At 44.8% G+C, this 20,948-nt stretch overlaps 1 protein-coding gene across 1 annotated transcript in view; it reads right to left on the bottom strand.

The window, feature by feature from the left end:
- LOC139562215 (inactive phospholipase C-like protein 2) overlaps window positions 1-20,948 on the bottom strand; it is a 129,616-nt gene that overhangs the window by 75,134 nt on the left and 33,534 nt on the right. Inside the window, exon 19 of the mRNA XM_071379731.1 lies at window positions 11,431-11,757. Within this exon, the coding sequence (XP_071235832.1) occupies window positions 11,431-11,757 (327 nt within the window). The remainder of the gene's footprint in view (window positions 1-11,430; window positions 11,758-20,948) is intronic.

Below are 20,948 nucleotides of genomic sequence, written 5' to 3'. Positions count from 1 at the left end.
TGCCCAATAATGTTTGTACCATGTTTTGTGCTGCTACCATGTTGTGCTGCTGCCATGTTGTGTTGCTACCATGTTGTTGTCATGTTGTGTTGCTACCATGCTGTGTTGTCATGTGTTGCTGCCTTGCTATGTTGTTGACGTAGGTCTCTATGTAGTGTTGTGTTGCCTCTCTTGTCGTGATGTGTGTTTTGTCCTATATTTTTATTTATTATTTGTAGTTATTTTTAATCCCAGCCCCCGTCCCCGCAGGAGGTATTTTGTCTTTTGGTAGGGCGTCATTGTTAATAAGAATTTGTTCTTAACTGGCTTGCCTAGTTAAATAGAGGTTAAATACATGTATTTTTATAAAAATGAACCCTGCTTAAAGGATGTATAGTCCTAGTCCTATGTTGTTGTATAGCTGGAGTTACGGGCCAATTTGCATATTTTCACTTTTATTCATGTGGAACTGCATGACATTTAAAAAAATTAAAATCTAACCATTTTGATTTTTTTTATCACAATGTCACACATTGGCTCCATTATTTATAGAAAGACCCAATTGGGGCAGAAGCCTAAACACACAGCTACACATTAGACACAGGGTTATCATTAACCAACCGCTTTGGGTGATGAGAAGTCATAATGGATTAGCACCTGAAGCACTATCTCTCTATCCATTTATCAATGTGGTTCTTCTCCCTCGGCCAAGCTCTTTCCACCTCCTTCTGCCCTGTATCTCTCTTCCTTTGTCTCTCTCTACCACCATCCATGTTTTAACACTCCACCGAGCAGTCTTGTAGCAGGCATTGATCTATCTGTTATCCCCTTACCGCTGGCACAGCATGGGTTACTTCCTCAGTCATCTCCGGCCAATCCCTTGCATAATCACCCTCACACGCGCACACACACCTTCTACTAAGACCATGTCTTAAGGCTCGCACACATTACACTGAACGTGGATCGAGTATCTGTCTGCCGATCATTCAGCGGGCTGTGTTTTAGGGACCACCCAGTGTAGACGTCCGACTGCCAACATTTTCACGCAATGTAGAATCGGTGCGCACTCTGTTCAGAGGTGCTAAGTACTCTCGGGGCCAGCTAACGCTATTGGTGTATCTGAGCCCTTAGCGATAACCATGTCTAACACCCAACACATATAAACACATGGACATGTTCGCAAACACACACACACACACACACACACACACGGCATGGACAAATGCACACACACACACACACACACACACACACACACACACACACACACACACACACACACACACACACACACACACACACACACACACACACACACACACACACACACACACACACACACACACACACGGACCCATTAGACCAACCCCAACCCCAATTCCATCAATCCAGCAACCTCTAACACACACAATTGGATTCCTTCTGTCCTTGGCTTCTGATACAGTCCACTGCACCCCCTTCATCCCTCCCTCCCTCTCTCCCTGACCTGCAGAACCCTTTTGATTCCATCTAAAATGGTTCTAAAAGGGTTCATCCGTGTCCCTATCTAACACTCTGTCGTTCTAAACTGGGTCGCCGTATTAAGGTTTGTCCTGATGGGTGTCTGATAGGATTCTGACAGGCTGTACTGCATGTCCCTTTCTGCTCATTTGATCCAAATCAACAGGTAAAGCAATGATGATCAACTTAGTGGCATCCATTTAATCATTCACCTGCCAGTCTGTTTTTTATCAGTGCACAAAAAAAAACATGAATTAATAGACATTAGTTCATTGATTAAACCAAGACAAGATCAGCTTGTCCTCTGCATGTCCCCGTAGCACTTTCTGGTGGTACAGAGAGACGCGTTTGTGTGAGTACTGCAGTACAGCTCTCTCCTTCTACTCTCTGCTGCTCTCCTCTCAGCGCTGGGTCTCTAGTTACTGCTCAGTCTCAGTATCAAATTACAAACTCAGCAAACACTGCTTTTACTCTCACCCCCTCCCAACCTCCCTCCCTCTCTCCCTCTCCCTCTCCCTCTTCATCTCCCTCCCCATCTCTTTCTCTCTCCCCCTCTGAGACACTGACTGACACATGCACTGACCATCGCAAACCTCTCATACACAGCATCTCTCTCTCTCTCTGACACAAACACACACACAGTGACAGATTGGGTACTTTTTCCACCCAGTGTACACAGATCGCCATTTCTATGTTGCTCATTCTCTCTCACACATGCACACAGACGAACACATGCACGTACGTGCAAACACACATGCATGTACACTCCAAGTCCAGAGGGAAGTGCTAAATTGGAATGAGACATATAATTAATCCATCGCAAAGAAACAAACTGTTCATTTTCTCTTTCTAAATCGACTGTCACAGAGGACGGGGAATTTTCCCCTTGTTGAGAAAAATTGCTGTCTGCTCGCTTGGCAATTTCATTTCAGATGGCACTCTACACACAGCCAGAAAGACAGACACACTCAAAACAAACACACACACACACGCTTAACGAAAGATAACGAATGTCCTAAAGAAACACGTGACTGAGCACACAAGCACACACACCTCCTATACTTAAAGCCCCAGTTCTACCTCCTCATCCTTTGCCATCTGTGCCAAGGCAAGTCGTGGCACCATCTGTGAGTGGCTGGCACGATCTGGCCTGCCAATCATCAACCACACGGGTCAATACACAAGTGCTGGAATAGCCTGACCGACTGTGTGAACCCTCTGCATGATGGGCCCCTCTCTATGAGGGCCCCTGTGATCTATAGACTACAGCAGGATGGTACACTAACCCCATCACATTTCACTTCACAGCCACAAAGATACACAGGGACTTGGTTGACAACATTGGACTTGGTTGAGGACATTCGGCTTGATTCAAGACATTGGGCTGGTTGAGGATGCTGGTTGGTTGGCTAAGAACAAATGAAAGATATGTGCTCATTATCGTAGGGCAGACAATCCCGCCACAGCCTATAAATAGGCTGCTGACTGGTGTAGGTCTGTGGACTGGGGTTTTAGCACTGTGTGGGGATAGAGGAACTGAACAGAACGAGGCCACATGTGGCGGGAGAGGCAACACAGAAGCAGCTCTTAAAACACAGCAGCAGAGAAGGCACACAGAGACAAGCAGCACAGCATCAGCAGCGCTACGGGTCCCTGATCCTATAGGACAGTTTACACCTCCACTCTCTTGCTCTGTTCCAAGCGACGAACACACACTTGCAGAATCACTGTATTTAACCAGGGGCAAAGTGTCCTGCAATGTGTTATGTGCAAAACACATTATGACCGTGTGTAATGTCAAAGTATCACTCTCAGCTCTCACTTATACAAACACACACTCTGTAACACGCAGACACACACGCAGACACACACGCAGGCACACACGCAGGCACACACACACGTTTATTAAGCTTGACTAGAGCAGTGTCCTCTCTGACATTGTCAGGGCACGAGAACACTATAATTGCCACTCTGTGAACTAGGCAGGCTGGACTGTGGGCCCATCAGAATTACCCTGTCGCTGGAAAACTGGGTAGAGGCCTGGGTAGAGGTAGAGATACAGACTCAGCTCCCTCCCTCACCGCTTATCATCCCCTGGCTCCTGGCTCGCCACACGAAAACTCAACCACTGGGTCAAGAGGGACCAAGGTCAGCGACCTCACTTCCTCCTTCCTGTTATGGTTAGTTAAGGCGTTCTATTATTACGTTTTTTCTCAGCTCATTGTAGTTGTGAAGGATTTACCTCTCAATTATGATTGGCTTTCAGTATCTCAGACTACTACAGTATGTTTGTAGAGTAGCAGAGGTCAAGAATATATCTGGCCCACATTGCTGACTGCTGGTGGCTAACGCTAATAACGCTCGACTAGCCGATGTGTGCTGCACCGTGACTAACCACAATCTAAAAGCTGATGCTGAACTCACTTCCTGTTGCGGATTGACAGGGTGAAACTGAATAATCCCATTCTCTCCCCTCTCTTTTCTCCCCCTTCCCCCTTCCCCCTATCCTTTCCCCCATCCTTGTCCCCCTTCCCCCTATCCTGCCTGAAGGAAGTGCAGAGCTGGTTTGTTCAGTGTACTAGTAACAACGAAAACACCTGGGGAGGAGTAGAGAGGAAGTAACGAGGGAGATAGGAATGCAGTGGTGTGGACGTGTAGACATTGTCCACCACTGGCCAAATCAAACAGATCAGCTGCTTGCCCAAACACAGCCAAGTAATCCAGGAGGAATCACTGTGGTTTTACCTGTTATTCTCTCATTTCTACCACTTTAATTAAGGGGGAAAGAATAAAAACCCTGAAACAGAAAGTGTTTCTTTTCCATTCCCTAAATCTGATTAGCGGGATTAGACTGAAGCTGGAGTTTCAGGGTTTCAGGCCTCCTCCAATGGCATCTTACTGGGGGGGGATTGGATACTTAAGGTGCCAGTCTTGGGTGAGGGGTGAGAGAAGAGAGGGGGGCGTGGCCTCCGTTGAATGGGCTCTCGAGTGATTTTGGATCTCTAGACGACATTCCATCAAACACACTGACATTACGCAACTGAGGGCAATGGAGGACAGTGTGTGAAGGGGAGGGTGAAACATCAAAGGTTAGTTAACCCCTGTTCGATCAGAAGTAATGCTAGAGATTGACACTTTGGGAGAAGAAGCTAAAACTGTTAAGAGGTCACAAAATCTTCCGGAGGACAACCTTCTCGAAAATACTTTCTGACGATTCCCAATTCGGATTCTCATCTTTGTCATACATATTTGATGTTTTAAAATGACAACGAAAAGACATTTGGTTTCTTTTCATTGTTGTACTTCAGCATATCGACCACCATATCCTTTTTATGACATCTTTTTTATTCTCTCTTGTTTTCCATGTCTTTCATTCAGTCAAAACTCAGAACAAAAAGAAGAGCTAGACATCCAATCAAAAGGAAGTCACTTCAGTCAGAGAGGGGGAAGTGAGATCTGAAAGGCCACCAAACGACATGTCAGATGACAAGAGACTGGCTGTTGCTGCAGCGATACCGCCACGTTCATTCATCACACCAGCGCCATAGTGGCCCAAATGACCCAGGGAAATATTGAGCGGATAATGTCAGAATACTACTCATCGTTACTTCTCCATTTCAAATGGCCCGAGTGCAGCAATTAACCCTCAGATCGGTAGATCACCCTGTGAACGGCTCTAAAACCAAATACCGCTTCACTTCTCACATCAGCCACATTTTTTTTTAAATTGAGACCTAATTTCCGAGACCTCAACAGACATTTTGATCAGACTTTTTCCAGAATCCAATGATATCCTCGCTGCTCTTCTGACGTCAGAGGACCCTACCACTGCCACTGCCTCTGTCTGTCAGCATCATCGCTGTTGCTTTGTGAGGCACATTAAAATGAGGCGTCTACCCGCACACCCCAGTGTCCAAATAAATCCGTTCAAAACTCTTCTTTATCTGGGCCCCAATTTCACACACGGCTGATTGTGGTTCCTGTTCACTTAGCACAAGTCATTATCCCCAACGAAACAGATAAAAGGGAAGATATGTAATAAAAAATTCAGGAGAGCCCCCCATGAAACAAGAGCATAGTTCTACTAGTCTTCTCTCAGTACTGTGACAAGAGTTCTGCTCTGAAGCCCTGGCCAGGTGCCACAGTAAATAGTTTCGGACCAAACAGGGATCTTTAGCATGACGCTTCACTGCCCATAAGGGACAGACAAAGGGACCAAATGCTTCTGTGTGTTTGAGCGGCTAAGATTAGTTTATTTGTGATGCACTAAAATATTCGAGAAACCCTCACATTTGGATATTATGAGGCATCTGTCTTCAAAGGAATTGGCAAGAAAAGAGGTGCTTGAGAAAATGCCAGTCAGAGAAATCTGTTTACTGTTCAAACTGTGCGTTCAACTGGGATAGGAGGATGGGCATTTGCTAGTATTTGTGCTCGTGATCCACAATATGGACTCAAGCATTATGGACTTTGAACAAAGAGTACACGCTATTTACTTTTCATTTATCGTAACATTTCACCTCCAAAAATCAAACTTGATGTCCAAGAGCTTTCGGTCTCCTGCTGTTAGTGTTGATTGTTTGAACAGGGGATGAGAGGAGGATTGGGATAGGTGTGCCTGTGCACATGCATGACTTATGCAATATGTGGGACCTTCGCATGTCAATGCTTCATTTTGGATCCAAATAAAGTATTTGAAATGTGTGCGTTTCACAGATGGCTGCTTTGAGATCAACAGCCAAGAGAGTCCCAGAAAACTGAGCATGCATATTCCTCTGCCATGATCCAAATCCATCTTCATCTACCCTCCTCCTCTTCCTCATCATTTGCCTCCCCTTCACCTCATAGTCCTCTGTCCAGAGTGAGACTGCGACAACTTAATTTCCATGATGTCTCTGGGTGGTCTATCATAGTGATGGAGATGAGGAGACATTAACTGTGTTCTTTAATATTCATAATCATTGAGAGCATCTTGACTGGCTGCAACACCGCTTGGTACGGCATCTGCTTGGCATCCAACCGCAAGGCGCTACAGAGGGTAGTGCGGTACGGCCCAGTACATCACTGGGGCTGAGCTCCCTGCCATCCAGGACCTCTATACCAGACGGTGTCAGAGGAAGGCTCTAGAAATTGTTAAAGACTCCAGCCACCCAAGTCATAGACTGCTCTCTCTGCTACCGCACGCCAAGCAGTACCGATGGGATCCATCAGCATGTAATCAGTGTTATTTGAGAAGGATCTGAGTTCGGTGCTTCTCCGATCCTGGTGTGGATGAAGAAAATCCCAGGATTCAACGTTGGGGGATAGAATTCCATATTTGCCCAGGGCAGCATTGGCGGGAAAGGGATCAATCAGGGGCTCGTGGGAATTTCTGGCACTGCCGAACTATCAGATAAAGACTATGAGACATCTGGGTAAACATCTAAGGGCTTTATGTATTTAATGACTGGAGGGGGTGGGGGTGGGTTTTCATCCAAAGCCAAGGAGTGGTTATTGGGTAAAGCTCTAGAATGGAATTTCCTCCACCACACCACCAGAACAGGGTGAATGGTTTGACAGACGCACCTCAGAGTCTATGCTCGATTGCGAATGAGATTCCTTTCTATACGTATAACCTAGAATCATCTCTTTCCTTGAATGCGACTGGAGCTGAATTTAGATATGACCTAGATTTAAAGGAGTAAGTAAGACTGCTGCACTCAAATCAGAGTTCTTCAGATACCGCCGATCCAAAACATTCCTTAAAACATAATTGTCGAACGTCGCCATCTATTTAAAAAATATCCTCTCTCTATCTATATAACAGACACATATCAATTCAATTCAAGGGTTTTATTGGCATGGGAAACATGTGTTAACATTGCCAAAGCAAGTGAGGTAGATAATATACAAAAGTGAAATAAACAATAAAAATTAACAGTAAACATTACATATACAGAAGTTTCAAAACAATAAAGACATTACAAATGTCATATTATGTATATATACAGTGTTGTAACAATGTACAAATGGTTAAAGTACACAAGGGAAAATAAATAAGCATAAATATGGGTTGTATTTACAATGGTGTTTGTTCTTCACTGGTTGCCCTTTTCTTGTGGCAACAGGTCACACATCTTGCTACTATGATGGCACAATGTGGTATTTCACCCAGTAGATATGGGAGTTCATCAAAATCTGGTTTGTTTTCGAATTCTTTGTGGATCTGTGTAATCTGAGGCAAATATGTGTCTCTAATATGGTCATACATTTGGCAGGAGGTTAGGATGTGCAGCTCAGTTTCCACCTCATTTTGTGGGCGGTGTGCACATAGCCTGTCTTCTCTTGAGAGCCATGCCATGTCACATATCTCTGTCTATCAAAGAGAGAGATAGCGAGAAGGAGAGAGAGAGTCACATAGAGAACTAATCTCACTCTCACACTCTCTGAGTGCTTGACTAATGTATTATAGAGCCATGTGACCAGGACTGGTACAGGATAGCGAGCTGAATTACTGTTAGCCAGACTGTTAGCCAACCAGAAGTAGGACACACTAGGTTAATAAAGTGGAAAGGGGTTGAATAAATGACAGGATGAGCTGATGTCCTGCCCTTCAGTGACATGACTGGACTGGGGTGAGGAGTTGGTGAAGAGAGGGAGGGGATGGGTGTGGTGGCATGCAGTTGGGCTATATGGTAGGTCCCAACAGCTAGCTCCGTGACCACAAAGCACTGTGGTTACGGTTCTGTGTATTACTCTGTATAACATCTGTTATTATTTCATCCCGTCATGTTTTTGCTCTGCTTTGTCATGCTGACAATGTTCATCTTTCCAGTAAACGCCCTGAATAAGACTGACCTTTAATTTGCTCCAGAGGTCAAAAACCACTCAGAGAGGGAGGGAGGGAGGGAGAGGGGGGAGATAAAGAAACTAATTTTGGTCACAACAGTGCTGGGGGAAGATCCGTCCTATCCCTCTCTTGGTCTGTGCTGGCAGGCCGGCAGGCAGACAGACGTCTTCCCAACAGTCAGCTAAAGTGAGGCAGGCAGGGCAGGAGCCTGCAGCTGTCCACAGCCCTGCTTAAAAAAAACAGACTGGAATAGCCCCCGTCAACCCGTCCTCTCCAACCACTTTGGAAGCCTTCCCTTCCCTCCACCCATGGGACAGTCACTCACCACTCCAAGGGTGTGACAGCCTTGCAGGATTTGGCTGGTTCAACAATACACACATAGATGGGTTCTCCACTGCTCCCTCATGCCATACATTGACACGTCAAGTCCAAACAGGAGGTTTAAAAAATAACAAGTTTGTTTTCAATCTTCCGGAATAACTCTGTAATGAGCACAATGCTGTAATTGCTCATTTGCCTCTCTACCCCACTCCCCCCTTTAGACCGCTCAGACCCCTCAGCTCATGTTTCAGGCTGATGAAACGTGTGTGTGTGGGTACTGAAGCTCCAACTACACTACACATGAACTACACTAGCACCACAACACACCACAAGATAGAGATGGGACAATAAACCAAAAATCACTTATCGCAGGCATTTTCCTGATATGGTTCATTATGATACGTAGCCTGTACTAGAGAAATGTGAAGTTTGAAATGAAGTAAGTGTTAATATGGGTGATTGTTAATGGGACAGTTGATGGTTACAACCATCAGACTAGTTGTAGTTTAAAGGAAACGTTAAAAAAAAACTTGTTGCACATTAATGTTATAAACTATCCTTCTATTTATCATTATTGCATCAATTCAGGCAATTTATCACGATGTGGATTTTTTGGTCCATATCGCCAAGCTCTACTACAGGAGAGCTGACCCAGATTCCCATCATGCCACTCTCTATCTGTGTGTTCCCCATGTTGTGACTGACGACGAAGTTCACTGTGTTGCGACGCTCCTCTCTGATTCTATGAATAAACATGCCCTCTTGGCTGCATTCGCAGCAGAGTCGATCTAAAAGAACCGCTGACCCTAACTGTTCTGTGACAGCGGTTCCAGAACACTAACCCTTTAGATAGACTATTTTACGCCCAAGGATGCGTGTAGGCCTTTAGGAGACATGCAGGAATAAAAGCGGACGTCAGTGTGCTGTAGGACCAACACATCCATATTGGAATGAGAACAGGAAACGACAGTGATGCTCTGATGCGCTGCTAAAAGAGGACATGGTTATCTAATCGGGTTATCACACGCAGGCCTGACAGAGTCACACACTTAGAACCTACGGTGAGTTGTCTGTCAACTGGCATTTCACGCCTGGCATTCAAAGTGTTGACCCTGAATCCAGTGGTGAACTCTCCTCAACGTGAATCACATAAGCCATACGGACAATTAACTCTTATCGGACTGGGTCGAGGCAGTCTCTACATTATAGATGCATTACTCTAGCAAAGGAATGAGTCTTCTTTACTGGTTCTATTTGTCCGGCATCTTTGATAGTACATCCTGGTCCTTCCGATAGCAACAGTTGATGAGAGTTCAATGTTGCCACATGGCTGAGCTGACTTACAGACGAAAAGTCCAAACATGTTTATCACCATGTGCATCACAAGAAATATTGTAACAAAGCCTTATAAGTATAACAATACAATGCCATATGAACAGGACAGTACATTCGGAGAATAAGCTTTAGAGGATTTAAGACCTAGAGCATGTTGACATGATCCACTCTGCATTCTTGCCATATTTCTGTTATGAAGTTTGAACTTATGAACATCAGTAGATGGCTCCAGTTCTTTCGGAGGGAAGTTCGGAGTGGAGCGATTTAGGCCTTCGCCTCGAATTATACTATTCCATGGAATTTCCTGGAAGAACAGCCTTGCGTTTCATCAATAGGGCAAAACACCCTGGGGTGAAGAGAAGCAACAGTCAGGGACTTGTTCATTTTCTCAAGGAGTCCCCTGCACCTCAGAGAAGCACATCAAACCAGAGAGCAGGCAGTGTTTAGATTTGTTCGCCCGCACATCCACAGGGAATTCAATAACAGGGTGAATGGATAGCTTCATGGTTTTATACTGGTTGCTAAGCAAACTGGCTTGTAATGACAGAATGCCACTCTCTCTCCAAAAACTCCCACCTCCACAGAGCTTCTCCACAAGCCCCCCCAGTCTGTCTGTCTCTGTCATGCTACACCATCTGACTGAAGACATCCTGGAGTAGGACACATGAGACTTGGGGGAAATAGTGACTACAGGCAGACATGTTCTCTGTAATATGTAGGCCTATCATTTATGTTTGAAATTCCCTTGATGAGCCAAGACTTTGCGGCTAGGCCTCATCTTAACGGTCAACAAACAATGTTGCGTATGATGTAAACAGCATTGCCAGTTTTACTTTTACATAGTACTATATTTACAAGTCTATTGGAACAGTAGCGTAGTTCGACTATAGAGGCATGTTGTACTATCCAGGGAGGGAATGTCATAACTGTTAAAGGTTGTCCTCTGCTATGAGTGCAGCTAAAGCATCTTATTTCACCTTTGGTGACCTAACCTTGCAGCAGCAGCAGCTGTAGCCGGCAGCAGCTACCCACACCATCAGCAGCGCAAGGCATGAAGAAGGACATCACGCAAACTTCAGAGCATTGGATCAGTTAGTCCTACCTTCTTTGTAACATTGTAACTGTTTCGGAGCCTTGCAGCCTAGCGGCGAATGATAGACCACATCATAACATTCCCCTCAGCAAAATGTTTACCCGGCACTAGACCATCAGTTTGTTACACAGTAACAACTCAGCATCCTTTATTATTATTATTACAGCTTTGTCACTAACAAACAGTTCATCTAACCCTGGGTCCATAACAATAGAATGAATCACAATGAGGGCTAGTCACTGGCTACCTGAAGGGGTCATGTGGTTTTGCGAGAGCTGTGAGATAATGATTCCCTCATTAACGCAACCTTTAAGAGCTTCCTATGATTGACGTGACATTATAAAGTAGGCTTTATGAAAACAAACCAACCAACCTTCATAATGCCGCAAGGTGTGTTCACGCCTCCATGACTCCTTTCGGCTGAATTGTCACGGCTGCTGCTGCCAGTCCAAGGACTCCCGTGGTCCATGTACCTTCCGTTGGTGTAAACTCCCTCCGCCCCATAGACCGGGTGCCCGTGGGCAAAGGCAGCCGCCGAAATGTCCAGGTATGCCCGGGTGCCAGTCGGAGGCAGCACGGTGGCGTCATTGTTGTTCAACCCCGCTATTTGTGTCGCGTTCTGTGCCGGAGAGGCTGCAATGGTAGGATTTTGAAAATGTCCCGACACAGCCTCGGAAGCGTGTACCCCTGCCATCATCCACGGACGTTACAGCAACACATTCAACTTAGTGCATTGACCCATTGTTTCAAAACATGAGTCCACGGCTGTGTAGACCACATAAGATCATCAGTCTACAGACGAAGCGCAGTCCACTGAATCTAGGATAGACTGATTGAACCGTCCGCTTCTGGCTGAACAAACTCTTGTCGCTCGAACATGAACAGATGGTCCTCCGTATGTGATCTGGTGTGATTAGCTAACTGCATGGATTCATAAGGAGTCCCCTCAGAAACAGTTCCGGCTAATAAAAAGGCGTTAATTAGCGTTTACACGCGCTTTCGTTTTTCTCCAAGCTTGTTGTTTGCGCCGAGGCTGCATGCAGAAGAACGTCCTATTCGCCTGGTCCCTACTCTCCTATCCGCTCTTGTAGATGATACATCAGAAGCTTCCCCACGTGCATCCGCGGGATGCAGCTATATACAATGCGCTGTTATGTGAGTTGCTCGCTTGTCCCCTCCCTACAAGATCCATGTCCGTGTGCGCTCATTCACACACACACACACACACGCACGCACGCACGCACACACACACACACACACACACACACACACACACACACACACACACACACACACACACGTACACTTAAATTATTAATGTTCCTCACACTGAAATGATTCATGTTCATTCATACCACAACTTGTAGCCTAAGCCATTTCCAGGCTAAAACACAGTAACATATTAACAGCAGAGGAGGCTGGTGGGAGGATCCATAGGAGGACAGGCTCATTGTAATGGCTGGAATGGAATATGGTTTCCATATGTTTGAATGGTTTGTATACCATTCCCTTTATTCCATTCCAGGCATTACAATGAGCACAACATCCTCCCACCAGCCTCCTCTGATTAGGGAATGTGAGTGACAGGGAATGTGAGTGTATTTGCATGAAATATGTCTTATCATTAGGCTATTGCCTAAGGCTTTTCAAATGCATATTTGTTATCACAGCCAAAACCTAGATCAGGGAGACTGGTTATGCCAGAGTGGCGCAGCGGTCTAAGGCACTGCATCTCAGTGATAGAGGTGTCACTACAGACATCCTGGTTCAAATCCAGGCTGTATCACAAATGGCTGTGATTGGGAGTCCCATAGGGCGGCGTACAATTGGCCCAGCGTCGTCCGTGTTTGGCCGGTGTAGGCTGTCATTGTAAATAAGAATTTGTCCTTAACTGACTTGCCGAGTTAAATAAATAAAAAATTCATTCAGAAAGCCCCCTAAGTTGCATTAAGTACAAATTGTCCTTTCTGGTGGCAAGGGCAAAAAGCTCCATTGATGCTGATGATCCTCATATTATATATCCCTATGGGCGTTATCAACTTAATCTTAGAACCCAGAACCAAATATTACATGCAGTCTCTTAACAAGACAACTATTATTTTCAGGTTAGGCTTCAGTCCAAATTTTTTATTTATTTTATTTAACTAGGCAAGAAGAACAAAGAATTTGTTAAGAATACATTTTCAATGACGGCCTTGTTCAGGGGCAGAACGACAGATTTTGTACCTTGTCAGCTCGGGGATTTGATCTTGCAACCTTTCAGTTACTAGTCCAACGCTCTAACCACTAGGCTACTCTGCCGCCCCAATCAGAGAGGGAGTGGCATATCATCAACATTACCTCCAACACTAATCCACAGAGAATGTGGCTTTCACTCACATAAACACCACACCAGGCACCTCTACATTATTGATTGGTGAGAATGAAAAGCACAGGACTCAGAACAGACCTATCCTTGCTGTATCTATTCCTACTGTAGAACAAGTGGTACACAACAGTTCAGAATTAAACTGCTGCAGATAGAAACCCTCAATATCTGTAATGATTCTGTAATCAATTCTGACCACAAATGAGCTAAATCACTTTCACTATCGTCATTTAAGAAATCTGGGAAACAAGGGGGACAATTATCTCTGTGCAATCACTGATGAATTCTACACAAATCTTTATCGATCTACTTCAACCCCAGCAGATAACGTGTTTTCCCCCTAATGATGCAGGACAAACCCACTAACAGGGTTTCATCCCAAATGATACACTATTCCCTATATAGTGCACTACTTTTGACCACAACTCATATAGGGCTCTGGTCAAAAGTAGGGCATTATGTAGGGAATAGGTTGCCATTTGGGACGAAACCGGGATCTTCGCCATCAGGCAGACATGTCAGGGGAGGAGGAAGGCAATCAAACAAGCTAAGGGTCAGTATAGAGACAAAGTAGAGTCGCAATTCAACGGCTCAGAAACGAGAGGTATGTGGCAGGGTCAATCACGGACTACAAAAAGAAAACCAGCCCCGTCGCGGACCCCCATGTCTTGCTCCTAGACAAACTAAATAACTTGTTTGCTCGCTTTGAGGACAATACAGTGCCAACGACACGGCCCGCTACCAAAACCTGCGGGCTCTCCTTCACTGCAGCCAACGTGAGTAAAACATTTAAACGTGTTAACCCTCGCAAGGCTGCCAGCCCAGACGGCATCCCTAGCCGCGTCCTCAGAGCATGCGCAGACCAGCTAGCTGGTGTGTTTACGGACATATTCAATCAATCCTTATCCCTGTCTGCTGTTCCCACATGCTTCAAGAGGGCCACCATTGTTCCTGTTCCCAAGAAAGCTAAGGTAACTGAGCTAAACGACTACCGCCCCGTAGCACTCACTTCCGTCATCATGAAGTGCTTTGAGATACAAGTCAAGGATCATATCACCTCCACCCTACCTGTCACCCTAGACCCACTCCAATTTGCTTACCAGCCCAATAGGTCCACAGACGACGCAATCGCAATCACACTGCACACTGCCCTAACCCATCTGGACAAGAGGAATACCTATGTAAGAATGCTGTTCATCGACTACAGCTCAGCATTTAACACCATAGTACCCTCCAAACTCGTCATTAAGCTCAAGACCCTGGGTCTCGACCCCGCCCTGTGCAACTGGGTCCTGGACTTTCTGACGGGCCGCCCCCAGGTGGTGAGGGTAGGAAACAACATCTCCACCCCGCTGATCCTCAACACTAGGGCCACACAAGGGTGCGTTCTCAGCCCTCTCCTGTATTCCCTGTTCACCCATGACTGCGTGGCCATGCATGCCTCCAACTCAATCATCGACACTACAGTGGTAGGCTTGATTACCAACAACGACGAGACGGCCTACAGGGAGGAGGTGAGGGCCCTCGGAGTGTGGTGTCAGGAAAATAACCTCACACTCAACGTCAACAAAACAAAGGAGATGATTGTGGACTTCAGGAAACAGCAGAGGGAGCACCCCCCTATCCACATCGACGGGACAGTAGTGGAGAAGGTGGAAAGTTTTAAGTTCCTCTGTGTACACATCACGGACAAACTGAAATGGTCCACCCACACAGACAGCGTGGTGAAGAAGGCGCAACAATGCCTCTTCAACCTCAGGAGGCTGAAGAAATTTGGCCTGTCACCAAAAACACTCACAAACCTTTACAGATGCACAATCGAGAGCATCCTGTCTGGCTGTATCACCGCCTGGTACGGCAACTGCTCCGCCCACAACCGTAAGGCTCTCCAGAGGGTAGTGAGGTCTGCACAACGCATCACTGGGGGCAAACTACATGCCCTCCAGGACACCTACACCACCCAATGTCACAGGAAGGCCAAAAAGATCATCAAGGACAACAACCACCCGAGCCACTGCCTGTTCACCCCGCTATCATCCAGAAGGCGAGGTCAGTACAGGTGCATCAAAGCTGGGACCGAGAGACTGAAAAACAGCTTCTATCTCAAGGCCATCAGACTGTTAAACAGCCATCACTAACATTGAGTGGCTGCTGCCAACATACTGACTCAAATCTCTAGCCACTTTAATAATTAAAAATTGGATGTAATAAATGTATCACTAGTCACTTTAAACAATGCCACTTTACATACCCTACATTACTCATCTCATATGTATATATACTGTACTCTATACCATCTACTGCATCTTGCCTATGCCGTTCGGCCATCGCTCATCCATATATGTATATGTACATATTCTTATTCATTCCTTTACACTTGTGTCTAAAAGGTAGTTGTTGTGAAATTGCTAGATTATTTGTTAGATATTACTGCATGGTCGGAACTAGAAGCACAAGCATTTCGCTACACTCGCATTAACATCTGCTAACCATGTGTATGTGACCAATAAAATGTGATTTGATTTGAGGAATGATGAACAATAAACACAGATAATACAGTTCAGTTATAACCCACTGAAAGGACAAATCACACCGCAGCCAATTGGAAGGAGAGAAATGGTGTGCTGCTGCGGTAGAGATGCTCAGAGTGTTTGGTCATTATTGTTGCGCCAAGTCATTATAATCAAACCCAGAAGTGGCTTGTTTTTTTGTCAGACCAGACAAATCTGAACCCTGCAGTATGGATGAGCGGTCAGATCAGCTGCTCTGTGGTTTTCTATGACATTGATGTGTCTTTGAATTGAAGGAGTGTGAACTAGGATAGAGTGTGCATGTTTGTGTGTGTGTGTGTGTGTGTATGTTTTCTTCCTTTCTGTAAACTTAAATGAGGGCAGTAGCATACATCCTGCAGCTGCCTCATCCGTCTTACACCAGTCAGTCTGCCAGTCAGCCAGCCAGCTAGTCAGCCAGCCAGTCAGCCAGCCAGCCAGCGGGTCAGTCTATGTACTCATTGACCAGAAACTACTTCTCAATGTGAATTATTTATACACGGCTGATTCTTCTAGAACACAGTCGTTCAGATGCTGGGCTAGAGAGATAGAGAGAGAGAGAGAGAGAGAGAGAGAGAGAGAGAGAGAGAGAGAGAGAGAGAGAGAGAGAGAGAGAGAGAGAGAGAGAGAGAGAGAGAGAGAGAGAGAGAGAGAGAGAGAGAGAGAGAGAGAGAGAGAGAAAGAAAGAAAGAAAGAAAGAGAGAGAGAGAGAGAGAGAGAGAGAGAGATAGAGGAGAGGGAGAGGGAGAGAGCAGTAGAGAGAGGGAGAGAGCAGTAGAGAGAGGGAGATGTTGGTGGAATGAACACATTGGGGAGAAAAATTAAGAAAAATGGGGTGGATGGAAAGGTGAGAAGGAGAGATGGAGGTGAGGGATACTACTGATGAGAACAATAAGTCAAGAAGGAAGGGGAGGGGTTGGGGTGAGGTAGCTCTCTCTCTCTCTCTCTCTCTCTCTCTCTCTCTCTCTCTCTCTCTCTCTCTCTCTCTCTCTCTCTCTCTCTCTCTCTCTCGCATACTCTCTCTCTCTCTCTCTCTCTCTCATACTCTGATTCATGTATTATGCATCTTCAGAAATAATTCAGAATAAGTCCTGCTTTTAAAAGTCCTGCTCCAAGCCTTCCAGCCAGGCTGTCTCACTTTAATCTTCAAATTCCTTTGGCTCCCAAGCCTCAAACTCAAACAGGAGCCCCTCCAGGACCCACACGGAGGAACCACACTAGGACTTATTAACCAAGGACCTTATCATATGCTGCATCACTGCAAACTGGTAACTGGTGTGCTAACACTCCTCCGCTTAGGAAGAAAGATGTGATGAACAGATGAGGATGGTCCTACTCTACTGGGGAGGAGAATGGAATTATTATGAATGAGAGCTGGAGAGAGAGAGAGAGAGAGTGATAGAGAGACAGAGAGAGAGAATACAAGAGAGGCTGTGAGAGATCAACAGAACAGGAAATGGAAAGCAGTTGCAGCTGTGTTTTCCATTTGACTATCATGCCACTAACAATTAAATCACACCCTGTTTGATTTCCACTGAAGTTGCTTGTAGCTTCCTGTGACAAGAAGTGAACCGGAGTTGTGCTGTCTCCCTTCCCCTCCTGTCGCCCCCACCTCCCCCCTATGTGAACCACAGACATATGAAGGGATAGCCATCCATACATCCCCCCACCCTCAACCCTGATCCCTCGAGCCCCTCTCCAGGAGAAGCCAGATCATTTTAGATTGTATTGATGACAATAGTATTAATTAGGGTTACCCAATCATGGCTGATGAAAGGCCCTTTGACTGCTGGGTAATCTGACGGTGCAGGTCCCACAGGGTTTTTGTCCTGGAGGTTGAGGTCATAAGTTTTTTTTTTTGTATATGTGTGACCCGGCCATATCTTGTATTTAAGACATTTGACCACAGACGTTACGAACCTCTTACCTCATTCAGGCTCACCTCATTCATGCATGGTGAGAATGATTATGTATCAATACAGGAAATCAAGTTATTGATTACAAATGGATAGGGTATTCTTGTTTACCAATGCACAACATATCGAAAATAATAGCTACAGGGGTTTGTCTACATAAGAGAAGCAGTTCTACCTAACAGAATCAGTTGAAGATGCTGCGTCTTGTCAGGGGAAATAGTGCATGTGTATAATACGAGAGGGAACTCTGACACAAGATGAGGCTGAATAATCCCCAAAAGTGTAATTTGTTTATTTGTGAAGTGAGCGGAGACTCCCCACGGCAGGGGGTCTGAGGGCATTCCTCCCAGAGCATAACCACCATACTTTCTGTTTCTCTTACACATCACTTCCTGTTCTCACTCACATGACCTCTGTGGAGGGGGGAAATTAAACTCGTTCCTTAAACACCCTCCGTGTTAACACTCTTTACTTATCAATCAGAGCAGGGCTGGGGTTTTCTGTGCCCTTTGTGCTTCGACTGGACCTCCTTCCACTGGAGCCCCTAATTACTAGAGTTGATACAAAGATTAATTTGTATGCATAGACTAATACGATGGTAATTAGTGCCAATTTGCATCTTAATTATCTGATGAAAGATGTTTCCTGGGGAGGACGTCAAGGCCGTGGCTAAATATTCAAATTTTTGACCTGTAGGAGAGACTGAGAGACAGCTTTATTGAGCTGGGATGATGATATGAACCTAACAGAAGGGCGCATTTTAAAAAGCACGTCTGTCGTGGTTTTTCTATTCCTGTTACAACATGTTCATCTCGTGACATGTCCCACATGCATCCTATGCATACTGCTGACTGGCATTATGCTTCGTTTCAACGTTCATTCCATTCCCAGTGTTATTGCAGAGTGCAGGAATCACATTGGGCACTGAGGACATCTAGTGGTCACAAGGTAGAACGAGAGGACGGATCCAACTGCTCCATTGAAAAAGCTGGTCATTTCAGTCCTGTGCAGCGAGGCAATACATAGCAGCTGGTGGGTGATAGACTTGCAACTCTCCCAGAGCCTTTTTATCTTGAGTATATACAATCCAATGTCAAGTAAGATATGGCTGTGAATACCTTATAATACTATATTTATATAGTATACCTTATTATACTACAGTATACAATATTCTACTGTAATCACCCCACACATTCACCCTCTGATTCAGAGGGGTGGGTTAAATGCGGAAGATACATTTCAGTTGAATGCATTCAGTTGTACAACTGACTAGGTCTCCTCCTTTCCCTTTCACATGCCCTAAATGCTCTAACCATTTCCTTTGCTGGGAGAACTGCTTTATTGTGTGAAAGGCTGGTTTCCTGTACTATTTCTGTTTGTTTTATCTGCAGAATTGTCTGTTGTCAACTGAAAGAAAACAGCGGTGTCCTCCTGTATACTGCATGTTTTCAATTTTAAAAAATTGCCCATTTCGCCTTACTGCTGTGTTACATTGAATTGTATTCACTGTCCAACGCTTTTAAAGCTATTGTTGTGAATATTGAACAGTAACCAAGCAACCACGTGCAGTTTCGTATCCAAGCAACAGTCGCTCTCTGACCTCCAGACATGTCTGATGTTTTTAAAAATGGAAAAGAATGGATTAGAATATAGTAAATGTGATTGAGTTATTAGTTGAGAAGGCAAACAGTGGGTCTTGGATCTGTCTGTTCCATAGGAGATTGACAATCATAATATATTTTATAGTAATCAATGGGGTGAGAGTCGATTGCAGTTCATGCATTAGGTTAATTAAATTGTCTTATCACTTTTCCATGTCCCTTGGGCCCTGAGTGACAGGTGAGAAAAGCCCCTCTGGCATTAAAGGGACAGTACATACCACTCCGGTACTCTGTCTCAGAGACAATATGTGTTCCTGCCACAAGATAGCAGATGTGAGTTGCCACTGGACAACCGATCACATAAACCAGTGTGGAGGGAGATGGAGCGAGATATAGACAGAGAGAACGAAAGAAAGGAAGAGGTAGTGCGTGCAGTGGATCAGAGACTGCATCTGAGCAGTGACATGTCAGTCCATCCAAGCCTAGATAGGAAGAGGAAGAGGAAAGGGGCTTAGTTCAAATGGATGTAGTAGCTTCTGATTGGACCTTTAAGGCAAATAGGTAGGTTAATGAGGTTCAGTTCAATATCAACATCACTGCTGCATTGCATAGTCCCCTTATTTGCTTGTGATTATTGGTCTCTCTTCATTCAAGTACACCAAACGTATAGTGAGTGAGTATTTGTTCATATGCCTGTCTAAATGCAGTTTGGCTTAGTGGGAGGTTAGAATCACAAAGGTGCTTCAGTGCAATCTGATCTGATAATTATAATGTATAACATGCAATGATCACAGCTCGTGTCACTCAACAGCAGATTGCTGCATTCATCTATGTGTTAGAGGACAAGTGTAAAAAGGCATGTAGTGCTGCTATGTTACAGCGGTGCTATGATGCACACACCCAGTCAGAAGGCTGTTGAAAGTCAGGGTTTGGGTCGATTCCTTTTCAATGCAGTCAATTCAGAAAGTAAACTAAATTCAATGCTTCAATGCTCAATGAGAAGAAATTAGAATTGGAATTTGAGTTTACATTCGGAATCGACTCTATTGAAATGGTCTCATGTACAGTATCGATAAGGTGCAGTTCAGACTGACAATGGAATGTGAACAAATAAACCATTACATTTATTCAGTCACAACTTATTTTTCATTATACATGTTACTGTTGAAATTATTTATAAAACTTTTTTCTTCAATTGCATTTTTTTTTTTTAAACACAACCGAAGTGCTAAAACCCAACCACAAACGTGGAACTAACACTGAACAGAACACAGCCTCATATACAGCTTCCAGAGTACATAGATTAACTAAGGTGAAGCAAAGATCCAAGTTTGAAATGATTAGAATAATGTTTTTGTTTTTTTAAAGGAAACGTCACAAGAATTCCCATGTAGCTTTGACTCTTCAAAAAAACATCAGTGAAATCAAGAACTACAAAGAAAAAAACGAGCTGTTTT

Source organism: Salvelinus alpinus, chromosome 1, assembly GCF_045679555.1.
Source record: "Salvelinus alpinus chromosome 1, SLU_Salpinus.1, whole genome shotgun sequence".
In the NCBI taxonomy this organism is placed as follows: Eukaryota; Metazoa; Chordata; class Actinopteri; order Salmoniformes; family Salmonidae; genus Salvelinus; species Salvelinus alpinus.
This window is presented reverse-complemented; position numbering and strand designations above follow the sequence as displayed.